At 43.5% G+C, this 20,070-nt stretch overlaps 1 protein-coding gene across 4 annotated transcripts in view; it reads right to left on the bottom strand.

Annotated features, from left to right (window-relative positions):
* Window positions 1-1,710: 1,710 nt before the first annotated feature.
* Window positions 1,711-20,070, bottom strand: part of ZNF445 (zinc finger protein 445) — a 32,568-nt gene continuing 14,208 nt past the window's right edge. For 3 of the 4 annotated variants that reach the window (XM_060110272.1, XM_060110271.1, XM_060110274.1), the window contains 6 exons: window positions 13,149-13,720; window positions 10,616-10,784; window positions 10,201-10,277; window positions 9,793-9,919; window positions 9,204-9,314; window positions 1,711-8,316 (listed from right to left, as the gene is read on the bottom strand). In XM_060110272.1, the coding sequence (XP_059966255.1) occupies window positions 6,158-8,316; window positions 9,204-9,314; window positions 9,793-9,919; window positions 10,201-10,277; window positions 10,616-10,784; window positions 13,149-13,577 (3,072 nt within the window). In that variant the 5' untranslated portion in view covers window positions 13,578-13,720 and the 3' untranslated portion in view covers window positions 1,711-6,157. Of the gene's footprint in view, window positions 8,317-9,203; window positions 9,315-9,792; window positions 9,920-10,200; window positions 10,278-10,615; window positions 10,785-13,148; window positions 13,739-20,070 lie in introns of all 4 variants that reach the window. The other variant, XM_060110273.1, reaches the window with a different exon arrangement.

The raw sequence follows: 20,070 nt of genomic DNA, 5'->3' as shown, positions 1-20,070 counted from the left end.
TCTACCTCTACCCAGTATATTTATCAGATTCTTTGATTCACACAAATAGTAACCCATCTGTTGAAACCACATTAATAGCCTATGAATCTTAACCAGTAGAACTAGATGCATACATTCTCCTAGCCGTACCTAACTTATACAGATTTAATTGTGAAAGGCACGAACTGATGTGCTCCCAGGTCATTTGGGCAACAAAGAGCTCAACCATGGATTTAAATGGAGGCATCCTTGTCTTTTTAATTGGAAGATTCTTTTCAAATTCAGGGCTATAGGACTTCGCTGTCTGGTTTCCCCTGTGCTCTGCTGGGGGTTTATCCAAGTCACTGCTCCATTTGAGGCAAATTGGGATTCTGCTATGTTTTGTTAAAGTCACAAATTTGCTTTATTAAATTTATTAATTTATTGAAACTTGTAAAATAATGTTTATAAAGCGGAATACCTTTAACTGTGTTCTTAATTTTGAGAGACTCTTCTTGCGGCTTTTATTGAGTTCATTACAGCAAGATGAGTAAGGTCAGTGAACAGCTAGTTAACAAGATCAGTGGGTAAAATCAACTGCTTATGACATAATTTATACCTTTAAGTCACCAGTCACCACATGATTTCCTCAACAAATATTATTGGTCTCAAAATTTTAAGTCAAATAGCCTAGGAATTTAAAAAATAATTCAAGAAAGCTGCACCATTTATTTAGCTTATTGTCTCTCTGCTTCAAACATGCCCTCCTATATGTTTTGTGATGACGGGGTTGAATTCTGCGATCCACATCTCTGCTTTGCTCGCTGGTTCCATTAGGTTCTGCAATCAAGGAATCCAAGAGGAAAGCTGCAATGTTGGAGTGTAATGATTAATTTTGTGTGTCAACTTGTCTTGAGTCACTGACATTTGTTCAGATGTTACTCTGGGTATTTCTGCGAGGGTTTTTTTTTGGATGAGATTAACATTTAAACTGGTGGACTGTGAATGAAATAGATTACTCTCCATAATGAGGGCAGGCCTCTTCTAATCAGCCAGAATAGACAGAAAGACTGGCCAACCCAAGCAAGAAAGAATTCTCCAGCAGTCTGCCTTCGGACTTCACCTGCAACATCAGCTCTTAAAGGTTCTACAGCAAAAAGCCTTTGGGTGGAACTGGAACATGGGCCCTCCTGGGTCTCCAACCTGTTGGCCCACTCTGCAGATCTTGCACTTGCCAGCCTCTATAATCATATGAGCCAATTCATTGTTCTCTCTCTTCCTATATATTTTCTCTATTGATTGATTTCTCTGGAGAATCCTAATACAAGGAGCAACAGGGGGCTTGTTCCTTCCTAGTTTTTGTGGGCACTGATTCCTGTTCCCAATGTTTCTTCACCCCAGCAGTGGCAATTCCTTCTGGTAGCAGCAGAGTCCAGCTTGCAGATTTTGCCTACATGGGGCCCTTCCCCCAAGCTCAGACATTAGCACCAGCCCAGCAGTGCTATCCTCCTCACAGGTCTGAGCTCAGTTCCACAGGGGCTCTCTTCCAATGTCTAACCTTTAACGATTCTAACCGTTTCTCCTTGTTTCTGCTTTGTATCTTGTCCTGTAGAGGCGGGATCAATATGATACCACCACCCCAAACTGGTTCAGATGTTGAAACTATAATGACCACACACACATCAAGAGGTTATGAAAAAGTTTATTATACATATAATGAGGCTCTGTGGAGAGAGCAGGACAGGTACCAAAGCCAGTTGGTTTGCCTTGATAAAGGAGGGGTGAGTGGCTCTGGTTTTTATTGTGGTTAGGGGTGAGGATTCCAGTGCAACAAAAAAAGGCCAGGATTTGCATAAACTTCCCCTTCAGAGCTGAGAGGGTGTGCTTGGGATTTCTTATCAGCTTGCCCAGATGTGAGGCAAAATGGGGACAGGGCTTGAAAGCTGTCAGTGGTCAAACATCCAAAATGAGGCCAGATTCTATCACAGCTCCTCCAGTCCTGGGTGGTAGCTCCTTCTCACAGTTACTTCCTCCATGATACCTTAGCCTTCTCTTTTTGCCTTTATAGTCACTTAGACAGATCTAGTGAACAATTCTTTACAAGTTTTTTGTTAAATTAACTAATATGGTTTCTGGCTCCTGACTAGAACCTGCTGACACAAAACCTCTTTGCTCTTCTTAGCTGGGTTAGCATTGACTTAAAAGGTGGGGTAGTTGGTATGTAAACCTATTTACTCACCAACCTAAAAAAGTGGAATGGATGACTAGGCATCTTCCATTCACAGGCTCCCACTTCTTCATTAAACTTATAAGGCTACAGCTTCTGGCATCACTTGTTATTTTTAGGCAAGGAGGAATGAAAGGAAATGGAGCTTATAATTTCCTATAAACTGCAGGCCTTGGGGATCATGTGTCAATACATGGAGAACATTCCCATTCTTTTTAACTGCTGCCCAGTTCTCTATCATGGATGTATCAGACCTGTTTAACCACTCCTTTACTAAGAGCCATCTGTGTTGCTCCTGATTTTTGCAGGTGAGGAACCTGAAGCCTTGAGAGATGGAGTGGCTTGCTCTAAGAAACATCACATAAATGGCAGAGCCAGGATTTCTATAAAATCATAAAATGGCAGAGCCCATGCTCAAAAATATTTTTATTTTGAGATATTTTAAACAGTTAAAAAAGAATCCACCACTTATCCCATTAAATCAACATGCTGACCCATCTACATCAACGTCTTAAAAGAAATAAATCACAACTGAAGCTTCCTTGTACCCTCCATGATTCCATCAGCAACTCCTGCTCTGGGAAGGCAGAGCATGGCTTTCACACCTCATTCTAACACATGATTTTACACTCTTCATTTCATATAATTTGAATCCACAGGAAATATATTATTGTATAAAAGAGTAACACTGTTTACTATATGCCAACAAGGCTTACATGCCAGCCACTATTCTAAGCACTTTACATGCATTAATTCATTAACTGTCCCCCTCCCCCCCATCACCCTGTGAGGTTGGCACTACTATCTCATTTTACAGAAAAAGTGAAACACAAGTTTAAATAATGTGCCCACAGATACACAGTATGTTTAACTTTACATAAATGGTATTCGTAGCTTCCGCAACTTTCTCAGCATCATTTTTGATTCATCTGTGTTGACAGATGTAACTCTAGATCTTTCATGTTCACTTCCCAAAGTACCAAACAACCCATGTATTTACCTGTTCTTCTGTTGATGGAAATTTAGGCTTCTCCCAGTCTTACTATCTACACAGTGCTGCAATGAACAGTCATATACACATTTCCTTCTTCACATGGAGTTATTCTAGGGTTTATCCAAGAGTAGAATTCTAAGTGGTAGAGTACACACAATTTTACAAGATGTTGCAAATTGCTTGGCACGGTAGTTGTCACAATTTCCACTCCCATGGCAGTGAGTTCCCATGTGCCATACACTTACCCACACAACGGCTGTTAAAAATTTGCCAACTTTATGAGTGTAAGATGTTCCATATCAATTTACATTTCCTGCGCTTTCTTCTCTGCACATGCCTCTGTCTGGGCTGACAGTCTCTGTCAGCAAGGGTGAAACCGACCACACTGAACACCTGCCTGAAAGACCTCCTGATACCCACTCCTCTCCATGGAGTCCCAGCCCATCTGGCTCCCGCCGGCCCTAACTTCAGTTCTTCCTAGGAAGCGGAGAGAAGGCGGGGCAGGGCTGGAATAAGGGGTACGTTCTCCAGGCCAGGATGGGGTGTGAGGTGAGCACTGATAGCTGGGGCAGTCAGAAACTGTCTGAGCTCCCTATGACTCGGAACCACCCATGGCTGGCCTCCCAAGTAGCAGGCGCGCTTGTGGGAGGTCTCTAGTCAACATTTCACTCACAGACCCCTTCAAAAACTTCCAATCCTGACTTAACTGAAATAATAAATCCAGTTCTATATTCCTTAAAAGAGTCAACTTTGTGCAAAATCTACTCTGTCCAGCCAAAGGCTAAATAAGCACCCAAACCTGGCTTCCAAAGTACTTGGTCCGGCTGCAGTAGTGGGAATAACTTTTGGAAACCCAGACAACACCTAACAGAGCAACATACAGGCATTAGGAGAGGTGGGACCTGGGGAGAGGGCTTAGAGGCACACAGGTCAGGGAAGGCTGGGACTTAAAAGAGTGAGGACCTGGGCCAGCTTGTACAGGGGTGTGGCACTCTGCGTGAAGGTGAAGGGAGACAGCACAAGGCAGGTCCGCCCAGGGGCATTCAGGCAAGCGGCAATGAAGTTAAACCCAACACTGATTACACCAAAATGTTTGGTAGTTAGCTCCAAGTAGTCAGACTTTTCCTTTCAGCTGATCTGTATTTACTAATATTTCTATAATGCTCACATACTACTTATATAATTAAAATTATTTTAAAACTCAGGTTACTGAACAGACTGCATCAGCACTATCCCCAAATATTCAAGGCTTACCTCAGTACAGAGGGATTTCTGTTTATTTTTACTTCATTTACATTTTTTAAAATTTGATTTGAATGTTTAAAAATAAATATATATCAATTCATAAAAATGGCAGTAGAAACACCCCTATTGGGGCAGGAACTCTATGAGGTACCAGGTGGCACACAAGGAGTGGGAGGATGAAAAATTTGGACAGTAAAGGGGTATTTCTGTGCTTGTAGCAACAACTGACATGGGAGCTGCAGCTCTGTGAAGGCTCTGGTCTAGAGATCAGACCCCTCACCCAGAATCTTAGTAAACCAAGCCTTCTTTTCACCAATCCCAATAGCCAGGTAGCATAGCTAGCTACTCTAATTTCACACACAAGGAAATAGATGCTGATGTTCAGTGACTCACTCAAGATCATCCTGCCAAGAAAAGACACACCAAGCCTGGAACGCAGAACTGATGACTCCAAGGCCCTTGCCATGACCCTGGGCCCTCAACATGGGACTCTGAATCTGAATTACATATAAGTAATTACATATAAGGGTTCAGATTCAGACCACAATAATCCTCAACTCAAAACTGTCCAAAAGCCCCCTACCTCCCTTTGAGGTAGCCAAGCCCCAGTGAGTACCCACGATGCTCATGCGCCTTGGCCCTCCACCTTTCTGGGTTCCTCACTTCCAGCTGGCTCACTCCACTCTGGCTCAGGGGCCTACTTGCCATTCCCTAGGAGACCAGACAAGACCCTACCTCCTGTGAAGGGTCCTATGTAGCATCTAGGGACCTACAGGGCTTCCGCCATGATCTCCTTTGGGTCTTTATTCAAATCTCACCTTCTCAGTCGAGGCCCTCTCTGACCAGCCCATTTAAAATCTCAACCTACCTCCCAATCCAGCATTCCCTCTCACTCTACTCTGATTAAGTTTGTCCACAACACATATCATCATCCAAAATACTATATATATCTTATTTGTTTATTGTCTGTAAAGATCCAAGATGGCAGACTTTTTTGTTCCACTCACTGCTGGGTCTCTGGCACACACAACAGTGCCTGGCACATGAGAGATGCTCAGCACATTTCTGCTTAGCAGATGAACCGCTGCTGCCCATACAGGCCTGTGGGATGGAGATGGCGATGGGGCACTGGTCGAGCTTCGTTCTCCAGGTGATCAAGCCCAGTACCCTGTTCTCCACTCGCAGCTGAGACAACTCTATGCCCATGGCAAATATCCAAAGTCAGCTGTGAAGACTGAAGCTGCAGCCAGAACTCCCCTGGAGGCATCAGGAGAGACTAGTTCTTGCTGCTGCTGGTGCTTTTAAGGTCAAAGAGACTAGGCACCATCACAAGCCAAACTCAAAGGGAAACTTAGGATCCAACTGGCCCCTTCCCAGCAGCCACAGCCCACCATGCCACGGACATTTTGTTGAACCAAGAAGGGCAATGGTCTCTCCCTTTAGAGTTATAGAAGGAGATCTGGCTGGGGGAGCTCCAGGCCATTGTGCAAAGACCACTCCTGGGGCGCCCAAGCCTCCTTCTGGAACACGTTGCTGCTCTTCCCCAGCATCTCATTTTCCAGCAGTAGGATGGGGTGCCTGCCCTGCATTTTTGAATCCTCAGGATTCTCTGCCACTAGCTTCCAAAATAGAAAGGGCTGGGCCCTCTAGGAAGGTCTGCCCCACACTGCCTACAATCAGGGGTTCTCTAGCAGGGTAGCCAGGACCCCCTCCCCACACTGTCAGACCCCAAGCTAATCTCTAGTATGGTTTTTCATATGCCGAGCCAAATTTGAAGACCACCTGAAGGTCTTCTCACACTCTCTACATTTGAAGGGCCTCTCTCGAGTATGAAATCTCTTGTGGCTAATGAGTTGTGAGCTCTTGCTAAAAGTTTTCCCACACGTGGTACATTTGTGGCACTTTCCCCCAGTGGGTATGTCCTGGAGCCCAGTGAGTCCAGAGTTCTGATCACAAGTTTTCTCACAATCTTCAAGAGGCTTCTCCTCACTTGGTTTTAATTCCTGTAAGCTCACCCCTGTATCCTGGCGAGAAGACAACCCAGCCACACTGCATTCAGACTGGGCCACTCTGGTGTGTTTTCTCTGATGAATACAGAGAGTATGTCTTCCAATGAAATCTTTCCCACACCACTGACATTTAAATGGTCTCTCTTTCGTGTGGATTCTCTGATGATTAACAAGGCGATAATTTCTGTCGTAAGATTTCCCACACAGATTACATTTATAGCGCTTCTCTCCACTGTGTATTCCCTTATGATCTAAAAGACTTCTTTTACGTGTAAAGCTTTTCCCACATTCTTGGCACCAAAAAGGTTTTGCACCAGTGAGGATTTGTGACTGCAGATTTGGAGCATCTTCACTTTCATGGTACTCATACGGTTTTCCCAAAGAGTGAATCCTCTGATGTCGGGAGAGGTTAGAACTCCATCTGAAAGACTTCCCGCACTCCCTGCACTTATAAGGCTTCTCTCTGGTATGAACTCTCTGATGGATAAGGAGGAATGAGTGATTACGGAAGGCTTTGCCACACTGGCTGCATTTGTAGGGTTCCTCTGTGGTGTGACTGCTCTGAGGAACTTGGAATGCTCTGTCCTGACTGAACGATGCCGCGTCCTCAGGCTTTATTTCGACGGCATGCTGCCTCTTATGAACGATAAAGGCCGACCTATGAGGAAACTCTTCTGCACATTTGCTGCATCGGTATGGTTTCTCGCCTGTGTGAATTCTCTGATGATCAATGAGAGCTTTCTTTTGATTAAAGGTCTTCCCACACTGCTGACACAAAAGGGCTTTCTCCACAGTGGGGGCACCCTGGGGCTGACTGTAGTTGGAGGTCTGCCTAAAGTCTTCTCTACATTTGTCTGGATCACAGACCTCCTCTTCCTGGTGCAGTCTCATGTGACGAGTGAAGTTTGACCTCCACCTAAATGTTTTCCTACATTTGGTGCATTTATAGGGTTTCTCCTGGGTGTGAATCCTTTGATGTTCAAGAACATATGACTTACAGTGGAAGAATTTCCTACACTGGCTGCAGTCAAAGAGTTTCTCCACACTTTCATCTCTCAAATGATGATCAAACCCTGAGCCACAAGAGAGAGCTTCTTCAGCCTGATGAGATTCAAGAAATTTCTGCTTAGCATGAGTTTCCTGGTGTAGGCGGTAGGCAGACATGCGTCGGAAAGCTCTGTCACATAAACTGCATTTATAAGGTTTCAATCCAGTGTGAATTTTCTCATGTCGCACACGGTTCGAGCTCCACCTGAAGGCTTTCCCACAGGCCCTACATTTAAACGGCTTCTCTTCAGTGTGAAGTCGCTGATGACATGCAAGATGGGAGCTATGACTGAAGGTCTTCCCACAGTCACTGCACTTATACAATGTCCCCACCACATGAAGATTCTGCCCGTGTTGGTGATGAGAACTAAGGCTGAAGTCCTTCCCGTGCGCATCCTTTGCCTTCCCTTTCAGTCCAGCATGAATTCTCTGATGTAGGCTAAACCCGCCAATCACGCGTCTGAGCCCTTTCCCGTATTCCTTGTAATCACAGTGGTATGAACTCCCTCTGAAGTGTTTGCCATAGCCATGTTTAAGGGACTGCTTTTTTCTGGGTCCTCTCAAACATGTAATATGTTTTAGATGAAGACTGTTACTTCTTCCCGATTCTTCACAGTCTTTTCCTGTCCTGTGGCTGGAATTGGTCTCTTCTTTCTTAACTCTCACTTGTATGGGGTTTCCACATTGCTCCTTTAACTTGCTCTTCTGTGCAAAAGATTCTCTGAGCCCTGTTCCCTCAGAAACATTTGCTGCACCATGACATTCTGATGGCATAGCTTCTTCCAAAGGTTCATGTTTTAAGATGAACTTGTCTGTTTTCACATGGAGCTCATCTCCTGACACAAATAAAACATAGGAGAATGTACTCTTGGGAGTTCCCTGGTGGCCTAGTTGTCAGCATTCCGGGCTTTCACTGCCGTGGCCTGGGTTCAATCCCCGGTTGGGGAACTGAGATCCCACAAGCCACTAGGTGTGGCCAAAAAAAAAAAAAAGGGAAAGAGAATGTTCTCTTTTCCCATACTCGGAACTGCAGAAAGCACCAAGGGACCAAAAAATGTCAGGAACTTAGGTGATGAGGCTTTTGCCTGACTGCCAATACCTTTACAAAATAGTCAGGGATAAGGCAAAACATGGAAGAATATTCCAGACAACAGAAAAGGGAGAGGAGAAGCAAGACAGGTACAGCAGCTAGCTGTACACATCCAGGTGAAAAACAAAAAGGGTTGAGAAGGGAGTGTTAAACAGCAAGAGAGGGGAGAGGAATCATGACACAGAGCATGATAGGAAGGTCTCCAAGAGCTGAGAGGTGGGGCTCCTAGGAGGACTGGCTGCAAGGCTAGAGGTCAAGCCTACCACGGGGGAAGGACCAAGCAAAGAGGAGCAGCAGGAGTGGGACGAGGGTTCCTAGGAGCGGGAAGGGGAGAGCAGCACAGGGCTGAGGAGGAGCATCAGTGAACTGACAAGGACAGTGAAGCCCTCAGAGGGCAAGAGCTGTTACTGAGAGGGCTGCTGGGGAAGGGGCAGGACCAGAAACCCATGTCTAATTGGCCAGTCTGGAGGGGGGAAGCCCAGGCACCCAGTACCTCTTAGCAACACTGCTAAGGATCTTCCTTCCAGCAAACAATGGAGTAAGTTCCCCATGATTTACTTAGTATAAAAGACTTTAAGAAAGAGGAGAGTAGATGCGGGAGGAGCAAGACCTGGTCAGTTCTCTGGAACTCACCTGCAGGGGCAGCACTTGGACTCCCCTTAGGATGAGCTCCCTGGACATTCAAGCCCCACGGCTCCCTTGCCTCCAACCAGGAGATCAGAGCAGGTTTGGTGAATGGCCCCACTGCAGAAGAGAAGAAAATGGGATGTGAATGGAAGGTAGATGAATCATACAGAACTACTCTCCAGGACCCTCTCAGGCCTGAGCTCCTGGTAGGGAGGAGGGAAAGCCAGGGAGGCAGGTGGAGGAAGTTAGGACAGGAGGCCTAGACAGGAATTTCTGACAGCTCTGAGCAGAGACAAGAGAGGCTGAGAGAAGCCACAGACAAAAGGATCGCTAGCATTCTCCAGAACCACATGACAAGTCAACTGGTTAAATCAGCCAACTTTTTTCTGGATGCCTAAATGGACTAGGAACTTGACACATATGACTTTTAATCTTTATATTAACTTAGCATGACAGGCATTAAGATTAAGTGATTTGGTTAGTAGTTAGAGAGACAGGACCTAAACCCAGGTCAGGCCCCTTTCTATGCACCATAATGAAAACTAAGAAGGCAGAAGTAGAGGTAGGTAGAAGCACGGGGATATCAACACCTTACCCAAAGAAGCCATGTTCCCATAATTCTCTAGCATCACATCCCTGTACAGGTTCCTCTGAGAAGCGTCCAGCCATCCCCACTCATCCTGGGAAAAGGTCACCTCTACATCCTTGAAAGTGACAGCCTCCTGAAAAAACACGGTCCTATGCCTTAGAGCCAGTCCCCAACTCCCAGCTTTTAGGAGGGGGCAGGGGAATGAGGCTGGCTCTGAGTGAGTACAGGATGGATCTGATAAAGGGGAAAGAGACGATCATCACCCAGCAGAAGAGCTCTGGGCTCCTGGGGGATAATCTGGTCTCTGGGACATGCGTCTCGGGATGTGAGGTCACTGGACAGGGGGGAGCTACAGCTACCCCATGAGGCAGCAACAGTGGGACATCAGGAAGGACCGAAGGTCCTGTGGCTCACCTGAGGCTGGACTGTCACCAGGTCTCCTGAACATCCCTCTCTCTGGGAAAGGGCAGGAACCTGTGCAGCAGGAGGATCTGAAGAAGAAAGAGTCATGAGAGAGGGCAGCCCGGCTCTGGTATCCCATTGAGAAGCCCACTCTTCCCCCCACGTGGAGGACTCCCGGGCCCACAGGCAGGTATGGACTGTTTTAAACACCCATTTCACATTTCCCCGGTGTCTGCTGGGGTCAGGAAGTGGGGGGTACAATGGGAGGAGAAGGTAGGTAGACATGGGTCACAGGATAGAAAGGACACAGAGCTCAAGGCCAGGACAGAAGGGATTCTCCTGAGAGGACAGAGGGTGAAAAGACAACATTATAGGAAATTCGGGAAGTGTGGCATAGGCTGGGGTCTTAAAGCCAGGCGGCAAGTACCGGGTTGCCCAGCCAGGAAGTCACGCACTCCTATTTCATAGGGAGGCTGCAGGTGGTCCCCCAGAGCTGAGCCGCTCCTGAGAGGTGAAGCAGGGGGCCATATCTGTGCGGCTCGCAGGGCTCCTGTCCCCATCCAATGCACATCTGGGCTCTGGGCAGGGGCTGGGTCCTGGCAAGAAGAAAATGTTGTGAGAGGATCCTCGTGGGAATCAGAAAGCAAACTCACAGAACAGGCCACATGGCCAATCTCTAAAAGGTAGAGGCCCAGGGAACGGTGAGCTGGGCCCTTTATTACCTACAGGTAGTGGGAAAAGGAGGAATAGAAAGCCCAGGGAGGATCCCCTCACCCCTCCACCTCCCTGGGCTCTAATGAGGGCCATGGGGAGACAGGTGAAGCCAGATTCCTGCCTGACATAGGAAAGCAAATGGCAAGTCAGTGACAGCACTGCTGTCAGGCCTCGGGTGCTGCAGGATACCTCCCCACTAGCCCTCAGTCCCCACCCCTGGCCAGGAACTTAGAAATAAGAAAAGAAATTTATCCCTGAGAGTTAAACTGATAACAGTTCACAGCAGAGATGCAGTCAGATAACATCTATCAAGTTTCGGGCACTGCTCTAGGTAATGATATGCAAAGTGACCTCAAAGAGGCAGGAAGGCTCCCAGACTATAAACCTGACTAAAATAGCAACACCACTAGAGAGACAATGCTAACTGTGAGGGTCAGCTATGGAATCACAGAAGAAAAAGTCTCAGGTGCAAAAACAGGGAGGTACCCATCCAAGCAGAGACCTGGAGAAAGGCGGTCTCTGTACTGGGACTTCAAACAGTCCTGGTCTCTGGAGGCAAGGCTATCCCTGACGCAAAAGTGAGTATAGGAAGCTACAGCCAGTGAACTTCAGGTTTTTCTGGTCCTGTGGCCAAGGCATTCCCTACACTGAAATGGACGAATCTTAGACTGAGGCCATTAAGTACCTAATACGGAGCTACAGACTGAAGAAGATAAAGTGATCACAGCAATTTATCTCCTGTTCCTCCCAAATCCTACCAAAGGGAGAATAAAGAAACAGTAACAATATGGAAGCATAGACAAATGAGTTTAAGGACAAACTTTCTCAGACCCCTGTTTCTCAAATTTTGGTAATTTTGATAAACTATAATTTATATGCATCTTGAGCATTTATGTTCATTTTTTAGAATCTGGTAGGCTTTTTTCCAGGCTCTGTTTTTTGTTTTCTAATTTCTAACTAGCTTTCAACCAGGTAGGCCCTTTCCGCTCGTTTGGCAATGTTTTCATGGATTTTTAAACCACACACCTAGCTCTCGACTGACTTCAATATACCCAAGCCACAGTTTTGTACCTACTATGTACCTTATTTGCTTTAAAAGTTATCTTTAGGTCATTCTGATCAACTCATGGTTTCAGTAAAAATTATAAATGTTCTTTTAGATTTTAAAAAATAGTACCCAATGTTGGGCAAAAGGTTTTCTTGTTTAGTATTTGTTACCATTTATTGCTGGTAGACAATGTTCAGATGTTTTAATTGATTGATCTAATTTTTATATTAAATTTAGGGGAGAAGTATGTCAAATATGTTTCAGAAATCTTAAAAATAACTTTCATTTATGCATGAATCATACATGTAGAATTATACATACTTTATAAAATTTTTTAAAAGCCTACAAAAATGATAAGTGCTCTTTAAAAAAAAAAAAAAAAAACCTCAAAGGTACGGAGAAGTATTGAGAGGCTGGCCTGAGTGGGGCAGAGGGGCATGCAGAGTGCACTTTAACTGACCCACTGCTCCACTGCCTGCACTGGGACTGTCAGCTCTGTTTCCCAGCACCAAGCCCAGGGCTGGGCACATGGTAGGCACTCAAATATGTAACAAATTCTCACTGTTAGATCAGTTTTCCATTTTGTTTTAAAAAACTGAGGCTTTGAAGGTACCACAATGTTGGCAAGAACACCGAGGTTGTGGAATGCAGTCTAAAATTGTGATCTTCCAATTTCCTAGCCCTGGGCTGCCCCTCACCACTCTTCTTCCCCATCTCTCCCGCAAAGAACAAATCCTCAAAAGTTTACTGAGAAAGAAGTAACATGGTTTGTGTAGACTGCTCTTCTAGGTCTCAAGATGTACTTAGAAGCCAAGGATCCTGACACTAATTCCCCCATGTACGAGCAAGAGATACCACCCCCACTTTACAGGTCAGTACAAGTCAAGTTAGGTGGAGATGTACTTTATGCACTGTAAGTCAATGTGTCCAAAACCTCATTACTGTTTATGGATACTTGCAGACCCTCTTCTTCCTGGAGCTTATATTCCTCTGGGAAAGAGGGAAGGGCTGCCTGCTAAATGGTCCTTTGCTTAGGGTCGAGTTCTTAGCTGCTCAGGTGCCATGGGAATGAGAAGGGAAGACTTCCCCTGAATTCCTCCGTGTTGAAGGTTCAGAGGCCCACCCCCCCCCCCACACCCACAAGCAGGCTCACGAGCAGGCAGAGTTCACTGGGCACCGCACACTTGCTCACACTCACCCTCCATGGTGTCCCACAGAAGTCCCTCTGTAGCTCTTCCAACAAGGCCACAACGTCCCCACCACTCTCAGGGTGATGCAGCTGCACCCAGGTCCGAAGCTCCCCTGGCAGGATGCTCAGGAACTGCTCCAGGACCAGCAGCTCCAGAATCTGGGCCTTTGAAAGAACATCTGGCCTCAGCCACCAGCGGCAGAGCTCCCGGAGCCGGCTCAGAGTCTCTAGAGGCCCAGAAGACTCATGGTAGCGAAGCTGTCTGAAGAGCTGGCGGAACAGCTCCTGGCCAGGACGATTGAGTGTCTGTGGTCTGGCAGCTGGCACTGAAGTGTAGCTTTCATCCTCTTCTTCCTTCTTTACCATCTGAAGGTGTCCTCGCTCCCTTGAAGCCTTGGTCTGAGCTGGATGGACAGCATACCACCTGCCTGGAGGCATCACTCCTGTTCAAGGTCTACCCAGCAGAGTGCAAGCAAGTCTGCGTTAGTTGTATGTATCACTGCTGGGCTCTCGGGAGTATCTTTTCAGCACTACTGGGGACAATGCCATTTGCTGGGACATCAGAAGTCACTGGCAAGAGACTGAAATAACCAACATTACTGTTCAGGAGGGATGTGAGAAAGATGGTGCAAGTAGATGCTGTTAGTTAGGGTCATCTTTGGATTTCTGAGAAAAGGACTCATGAACATTTGCACAGTGGGGCCTGTCAGGATCAAGCAGGCCAGGAAAAGGGATCATATTTGTGGTTACCAGAGGCAGGGGTCACGGGTACTGGATGAAGGCAGTCAAAGGTACAAACTTCCAGTTACAAGATAAATAAGTACTAGGGATGTAATGTACAACTTGATAAATATAATTAACACTGTTGTACATTATATATATAAATTGTTAAGAAAGATGAAAATCCTAAGAATTTTCATCACAAGAAAAAATTATTTTTCTATTTTTTAAATTTTGTATCTAAATGAGATGATGGATGTTCACTAAACTTATTGTGATAATCATTTCATGATGTATGTAAGTGAAATCATTATGCTGTCCACATTAAACTTATACAGTGCTGTTACCAATTATATCTCAAAAAAATAGAAAAAAAAATTTTTTTCTACTTTAAAAAAAATCAGTGGTATTTCTACATAGTAAAAATGAACAAACCAAAAATAAAATTAAGAAAACAATTCCATCTACAATCACATGAAAAAGAATAAAATACTCAGGAATGAATTTAACAAAATAAGAACAAAACTTATACTATGAAAACTACAAAACGTTGTTAGAAAAAATTAAAACTTTAAATAAATGGGAAGACATTCGTTGTTCATGGATCAGAAGACAAAACACTGTTAAGATGACAATATTGTCCAAATTTATCCATAGATTCAAAAAAATTCCTATCAGAATCCCAGCTGGCTTCTTTGTAGAAATTGAAAAACTGATCCTAACATATGGAAACTCAAGAGACCCACATAATACACAACACAATCTAGAAAAAGAATAAGTTGGAAGTGAGGGAAGAGATCAAGATGGCAGAGTAGAAAAAGGATGGCAGAGTAGGAGGACAATGAGCTCACATCCCCACGAACACATCAAAAATACATCTATGGGACTTCCCTGGTGGTCCAGTGGCTAAGACTCTGCGCTCCCAATGCAGGGGGCCCAGGTTCAATCCCTGGTCAGGGAACTAGATACCACCTGCTGCAACCAAGAGTTCGCATGCTGCAACTAAAAGATCCCACATGCCACAACCGAAGATCCCACATGAGGCAATTAAGACCTGGTGCAGCCAAATAAATAAATAAATAAATATTTTTTAAAAAAACACATCTCCATGTGGAGCAATTCTCACTAAAAACAAGCTGGAGATGGGCAGAAAAACTCTTCTACAACCAAGGCTATAAAGAAAGATCCACAAGGAGTTGGGCAGGAAGGGAGAAGAAGAAATTATGTTGGGACCTAAGCTGAGAGGAGGGGACACAGAAGGGGGGATAATCATGGGCTCACAGATCCTCACTGGGGAATGAGGGGTTCAAACCACATATTGGGCACCCCAGATCTGGAGTCCAACACCAGGAAGAGGAGTCCCCTTGGCTGCTTTGAAAACCAGTGGGACTTACAGGAGGGCTCCACTCGTGAACAGCATGCACAAACTTGCCTACTCCCAGAAACAAAGTAAAGGAAGCAGACTGAAACCACCCGGGGCACTGGCTGGTTTCCCGCGACCGCCCCAGCATGCGACCTGGCCCACAGCAAGCACCCACTCCAGTCCCTCTAACTCTGGTGCAGCTCCCCACTAGGGTGAAGGCTGCCACTGCTAAGGAGAGTGCACACTTGGGCAACAGACCTGACACTGCATCTGAGGGTGGCTATTGCTGGAGATGCAGAGGCAGCAGACTGGGCAAGGGTGGCAAGGGTGCCAGTCCTGGGAGGGAGGAGAGCACATACTTAGAAGAAACAGAACAGGCTTGGACCCGACCCTCAGGGCTTTTGCTCCAGCAACTTGAGACACACCCCTGCTCCCAACAGGGTGGTGTCGGCTATTGAGCATAGGAGAAGCTCTGGCTCACACCTGGCTCTAGCTCTAACCCCTCCATCTCCAGCCCCACCTCCCACTAAGGTGAGAGCTGTGAGCACACCCTGGGGGAAGGTGTGACTCATGCTCACGTCAGATCCAGCTCTCGCACCAAAGACACTGGGCACACACAGATTGTATAGGAACGCTCTCACGCAAGGACACCCCTTCAAGATTGGGACAGGTAACTTGTTTCACCTAATTTCACAGAAACACAGAAAGTTAAGTAAAATGAGAAGACAGAAGAGTCTGTCTCACATGAAAGAACCAGAGAAACGCCCTGAAAAAAAAAACTAATTTAAGAGAAATAAGTAATTTACCAGACAGAGAGTTCTAAGCATCAGTAATAAGAATGGTAACTAAATTAGGAAAAGAATAGATAAACACAGTGAGAATTTTAAAAAGGAACTAGAAAATGTACAAAAGAACCAGTCAGTAATGAAAAATACAATAACTGAAATGAAAAACACACTAGAAGGAATTAACAGCAGACCAGCTGATAGAAAGGAATGCACAAGTGATCTGGAAGGTAGAATAAGAGAAGTCACCCAATCAGAAAAGCAAAGAAAAGAACAGATTTTTTTAAAAAATGAGAACAGTTTTAGAGACCTCTGAAACAATATCAAGCATATCAGCATTCACATTATAGAGGTTCCAGAAGAAGAGACAGAGAAAAAGATTGAAAAGGTATCTGATGAAATTATGGCTGAAAACTTCCTGAACCTGAAGAAGGAAGCAGATATCCAGGTATAGGAAGTTCAGAGATCCCAAACAAGATGAACCCAAAGAGACCCACACCAAGAAATGTTATAATTAAAATGGCAAAAATGAAGGATAAAGAGAATTCTAAGGGCAGCAAGAGAAAAACAAAGAGTCATATATACAGGAACCTCTATAAGGCTATCAGCAGATTTTTCTGCAGAAACTTTGCATGCCAGAAGGGAGTGGCATGATATATTTACAGTGTTAAAGGGGAAAAACCTACAACCTAATACACTTTAACCAACAAGGTTATCATTCACAATTGATGGAAAGATAAAGAACTTCTCAGACAAGCAAAAAACTAAAAGAGTTCATCAATACTAAACAGGCCCTAAAAGAAATGTTAAAGAGTCTTCTCTAAGTGGAAAAGGCTACAATAAAAAGTAAAAATTTATAGGAAAGGGGACTTCCCTGGTGGTGCAGTGGTTAAGAATCCACCTGCCAATGCAGGGGACACGGGTTCGAGCCCTGGTCCAGGAAGATCCCACATGCCGCAGAGTAACTAAGCCCGTGCGCCGTAACTACTGAGCCTGAGCTCTGGAGCCCATGAACCACAACTACTGAGCCCATGTGCTACAACTACTGAAGCCCACACGCCTAGAGCATGTGCTCCATAACAAGAGAAGTTACAGCAATGAGAAGCCCGGGCACTGCAACAAAGAGTAGCCCCCACTCGCCACAACTAGAGAAAGCCTGTGCGCAGCAATGAAGACCCAATGCAGCCCAAAATAAATAAATTAAATAAATTAATTTTAAAAAATCTATAGGAAAGGAAAAACCCCACTAGTAAAGGCAAATATATAGTAAAGGCCGAGGATCAACCACTTAAATAAGCTAGCACAAAGATTAAAACACAAAAATTGTAAAATCAACTGTAACTGCAGTAAACAGTTAAGGGAGAAACGTGGATGTAAAATATGAAATTAAAAACAAAATGTGGGGGAGGGGAATGAAAAATATAAATTGTTTAGAATGTATTTTGAACTTAAATGATTATCAGTTTAAAACAAGTATATATAGTTACAGGTCAACATATATGAACCCCATGATAACCACAAATCCATAACCTATAATAGGTATACAAAAACTAGAGAAGGAACACAAGAATACTACTAAAGAAAATCATCAAACCACAAAGAAAGAAATGAACAGAAGAATAGAACAAAGAAGAACTACAAAAAACAAGAAAACAAGTAATAAAATGGCAAAAAGTATATACTTATCAATAATCACTTTAAATGTCAATGGACTAAATGCTCCAATCGAAAGACAAAAGGTGGCTAATTGAATATAAAAACAAGATCCATCTATATGCTGCCTATAAGAGACTCACTTCAGAGCTAAAGACACACACAGACTGAAAATGAGGGGATGGAAAAAGATATTTCAAGCAAGTGGAGACAACAAGAAAGCTGAGGCAGCTATACTCATATCAGACAAAGTAGACTTTAAAACAATGTCTATAACGAAAGACAAAGACAGACATTACACAATAATAAAGGAATCAATACAAGAAGAAAATATGTGGGAATTCCCTGGCAGTCCAGTGGTTAGGACTTTCACTGTCGATGGCTCAGGTTCAATCCCTGGTCAGGAAACTACAATCACACAAGCCACACGGCACAGCCAAAAAAAAAAAAGAGGATATAACATTCGTTAACATACATGTACCCAATATATGAGCACCTAAATACAAAAAGCAAATATTAACAGACATAAAGGGAGAAATTGACAGTAATACAATAACAGTAGGGGACTTTAACACCCCACTTTCATCAATGGGCAGATCATCTAGACATAAAATCAACAAAGAGTGGTATTAAATGACACATTAGACCAACTGGACTTAATAGATATCTATAGTACATTCCATCAAAACCAACACAATACACATTCTTTTCAAGTGCACATGGAACATTCTCCAGGATAGATCACATGCTAAGCCACAAAACACTCTTAACAAATCTTAACAAATTTAAGAGGACAGAAAGTATACCAAGCATTTTTTCCAATCACAATGATATGAAACTAGAAATCAATTACAAGAAGAAAAATGGGAAAAATACAAACATGTAGAGACTAAACATGCTACTAAAAAACCAATGGGTCAAAGAAGAAATCAAAGAGGACATCTGAAAGTACCTTGAGACAAATAAAAATAAAAACACAACTTTCCGAAATCTATGAGACACAGATAAAGCAGTTGTTTATAGCAATACAGGCCTATCTCAAGAAAAGAAAAATCCCAAATAAACAACCAAACTTACCATCTAAAGGAATTAGAAAAAGAGGAATAAATGAAGCCCAAAGTCAGCAGATGGAAAGAAATAATAATAAAGACCAGAGAGGAAATAAATAAAATTGAGATTTCAAAAAACAGAAAAGATCAATAAAACTAAGAACTGTCTGGTGTGTTTTTTTTGAAAAAATAAACAAAACTGATAAGCTTTTAACCAGGCTCTTTAACAAAAAAAGGGAAAAGACCCAAAAAAACAAAATAATAAATGAAAGAGGAGAAACTACAACCGATATCACAGAGATGCAAAAAAATCCTAAGAGAATACTACAAAAAGTTACATGCCAACAAATTGGACAACCTAGAAGAAATGGATAAATTTCTAGAAACCTACACTCTTCCAAGGCTGAATCATAAACAGACAATCTGAACAAACCAATCGCTAGTAGTGAAATTAAATTAGAAATAAAAAAACTCCCAGCAAACAAAATCTCGGGACTGGATGGCTTCACAGGGGAATTCTACCAAACATATAAAGAAGAGCTAATACCTATTCTTCTCAAACTTTTGAAGAGGAGAGAACACTCCCAAATTCATTGTACAATGCCAACATTACCCTGATACCAAAACCAGACAAAGACACTACCAAAAAGGGAAAATTACAGGCCAGTATCTCTGATGAACCTAGACACAAAAATCCTCAACAAAATATTAGCAAACCAAATTCAACAATATATAAAAAGGATCACACACCATGATCAAATGGGATTTATTCCAGGGATGCAAGGATGGCTCAACATCCATAAATCAATAAATGAGATACACCACATTAGCAAAATAAAGAATAAAAACCACATGATCTCAATAAATGCAGAAACAGCATCTGACAAAATTTAAATCCATTCATGATAAAAATTCTCTTCAAAGTTGGCTTACAGGGAAATATCTCAACATAACAAAGGCCATTTATGACATACCCACAGCTAACACCATATGATGAAAAGCTGAAAGTTTTCCCTCGAAAACCAGGAACAAGACAAGGATGCCCACTCTCGCCACTTTTACTTAACATAGTACTGGAAATCCTAGCCACAGTAATCAGACAAGAAAAAGAAATAAAAGGCAACCAAACTGGAAGGGAAGAAGTAAAAATGTCCCTATTTGCAGATGACATAATACTATATATAGAAAACCCTAAAGTCTCCAAAGCTTCCACCAAAAAACTGTTAGACTAAATGAATTCAGTAAGGTTGCAGGATACAAGATTAATATACACAAATCTATTGCTTTTCTATTTACTTGTAATGAAGAATCAGAAAGAAAATGCAAGAAAACAACCTTATTTAAAATCGCATCAAAAGGAA

The sequence above is a fragment of the Mesoplodon densirostris genome, chromosome 10 (genome assembly GCF_025265405.1).
Source record: "Mesoplodon densirostris isolate mMesDen1 chromosome 10, mMesDen1 primary haplotype, whole genome shotgun sequence".
Taxonomy (NCBI): Eukaryota; Metazoa; Chordata; class Mammalia; order Artiodactyla; family Ziphiidae; genus Mesoplodon; species Mesoplodon densirostris.
This window is presented reverse-complemented; position numbering and strand designations above follow the sequence as displayed.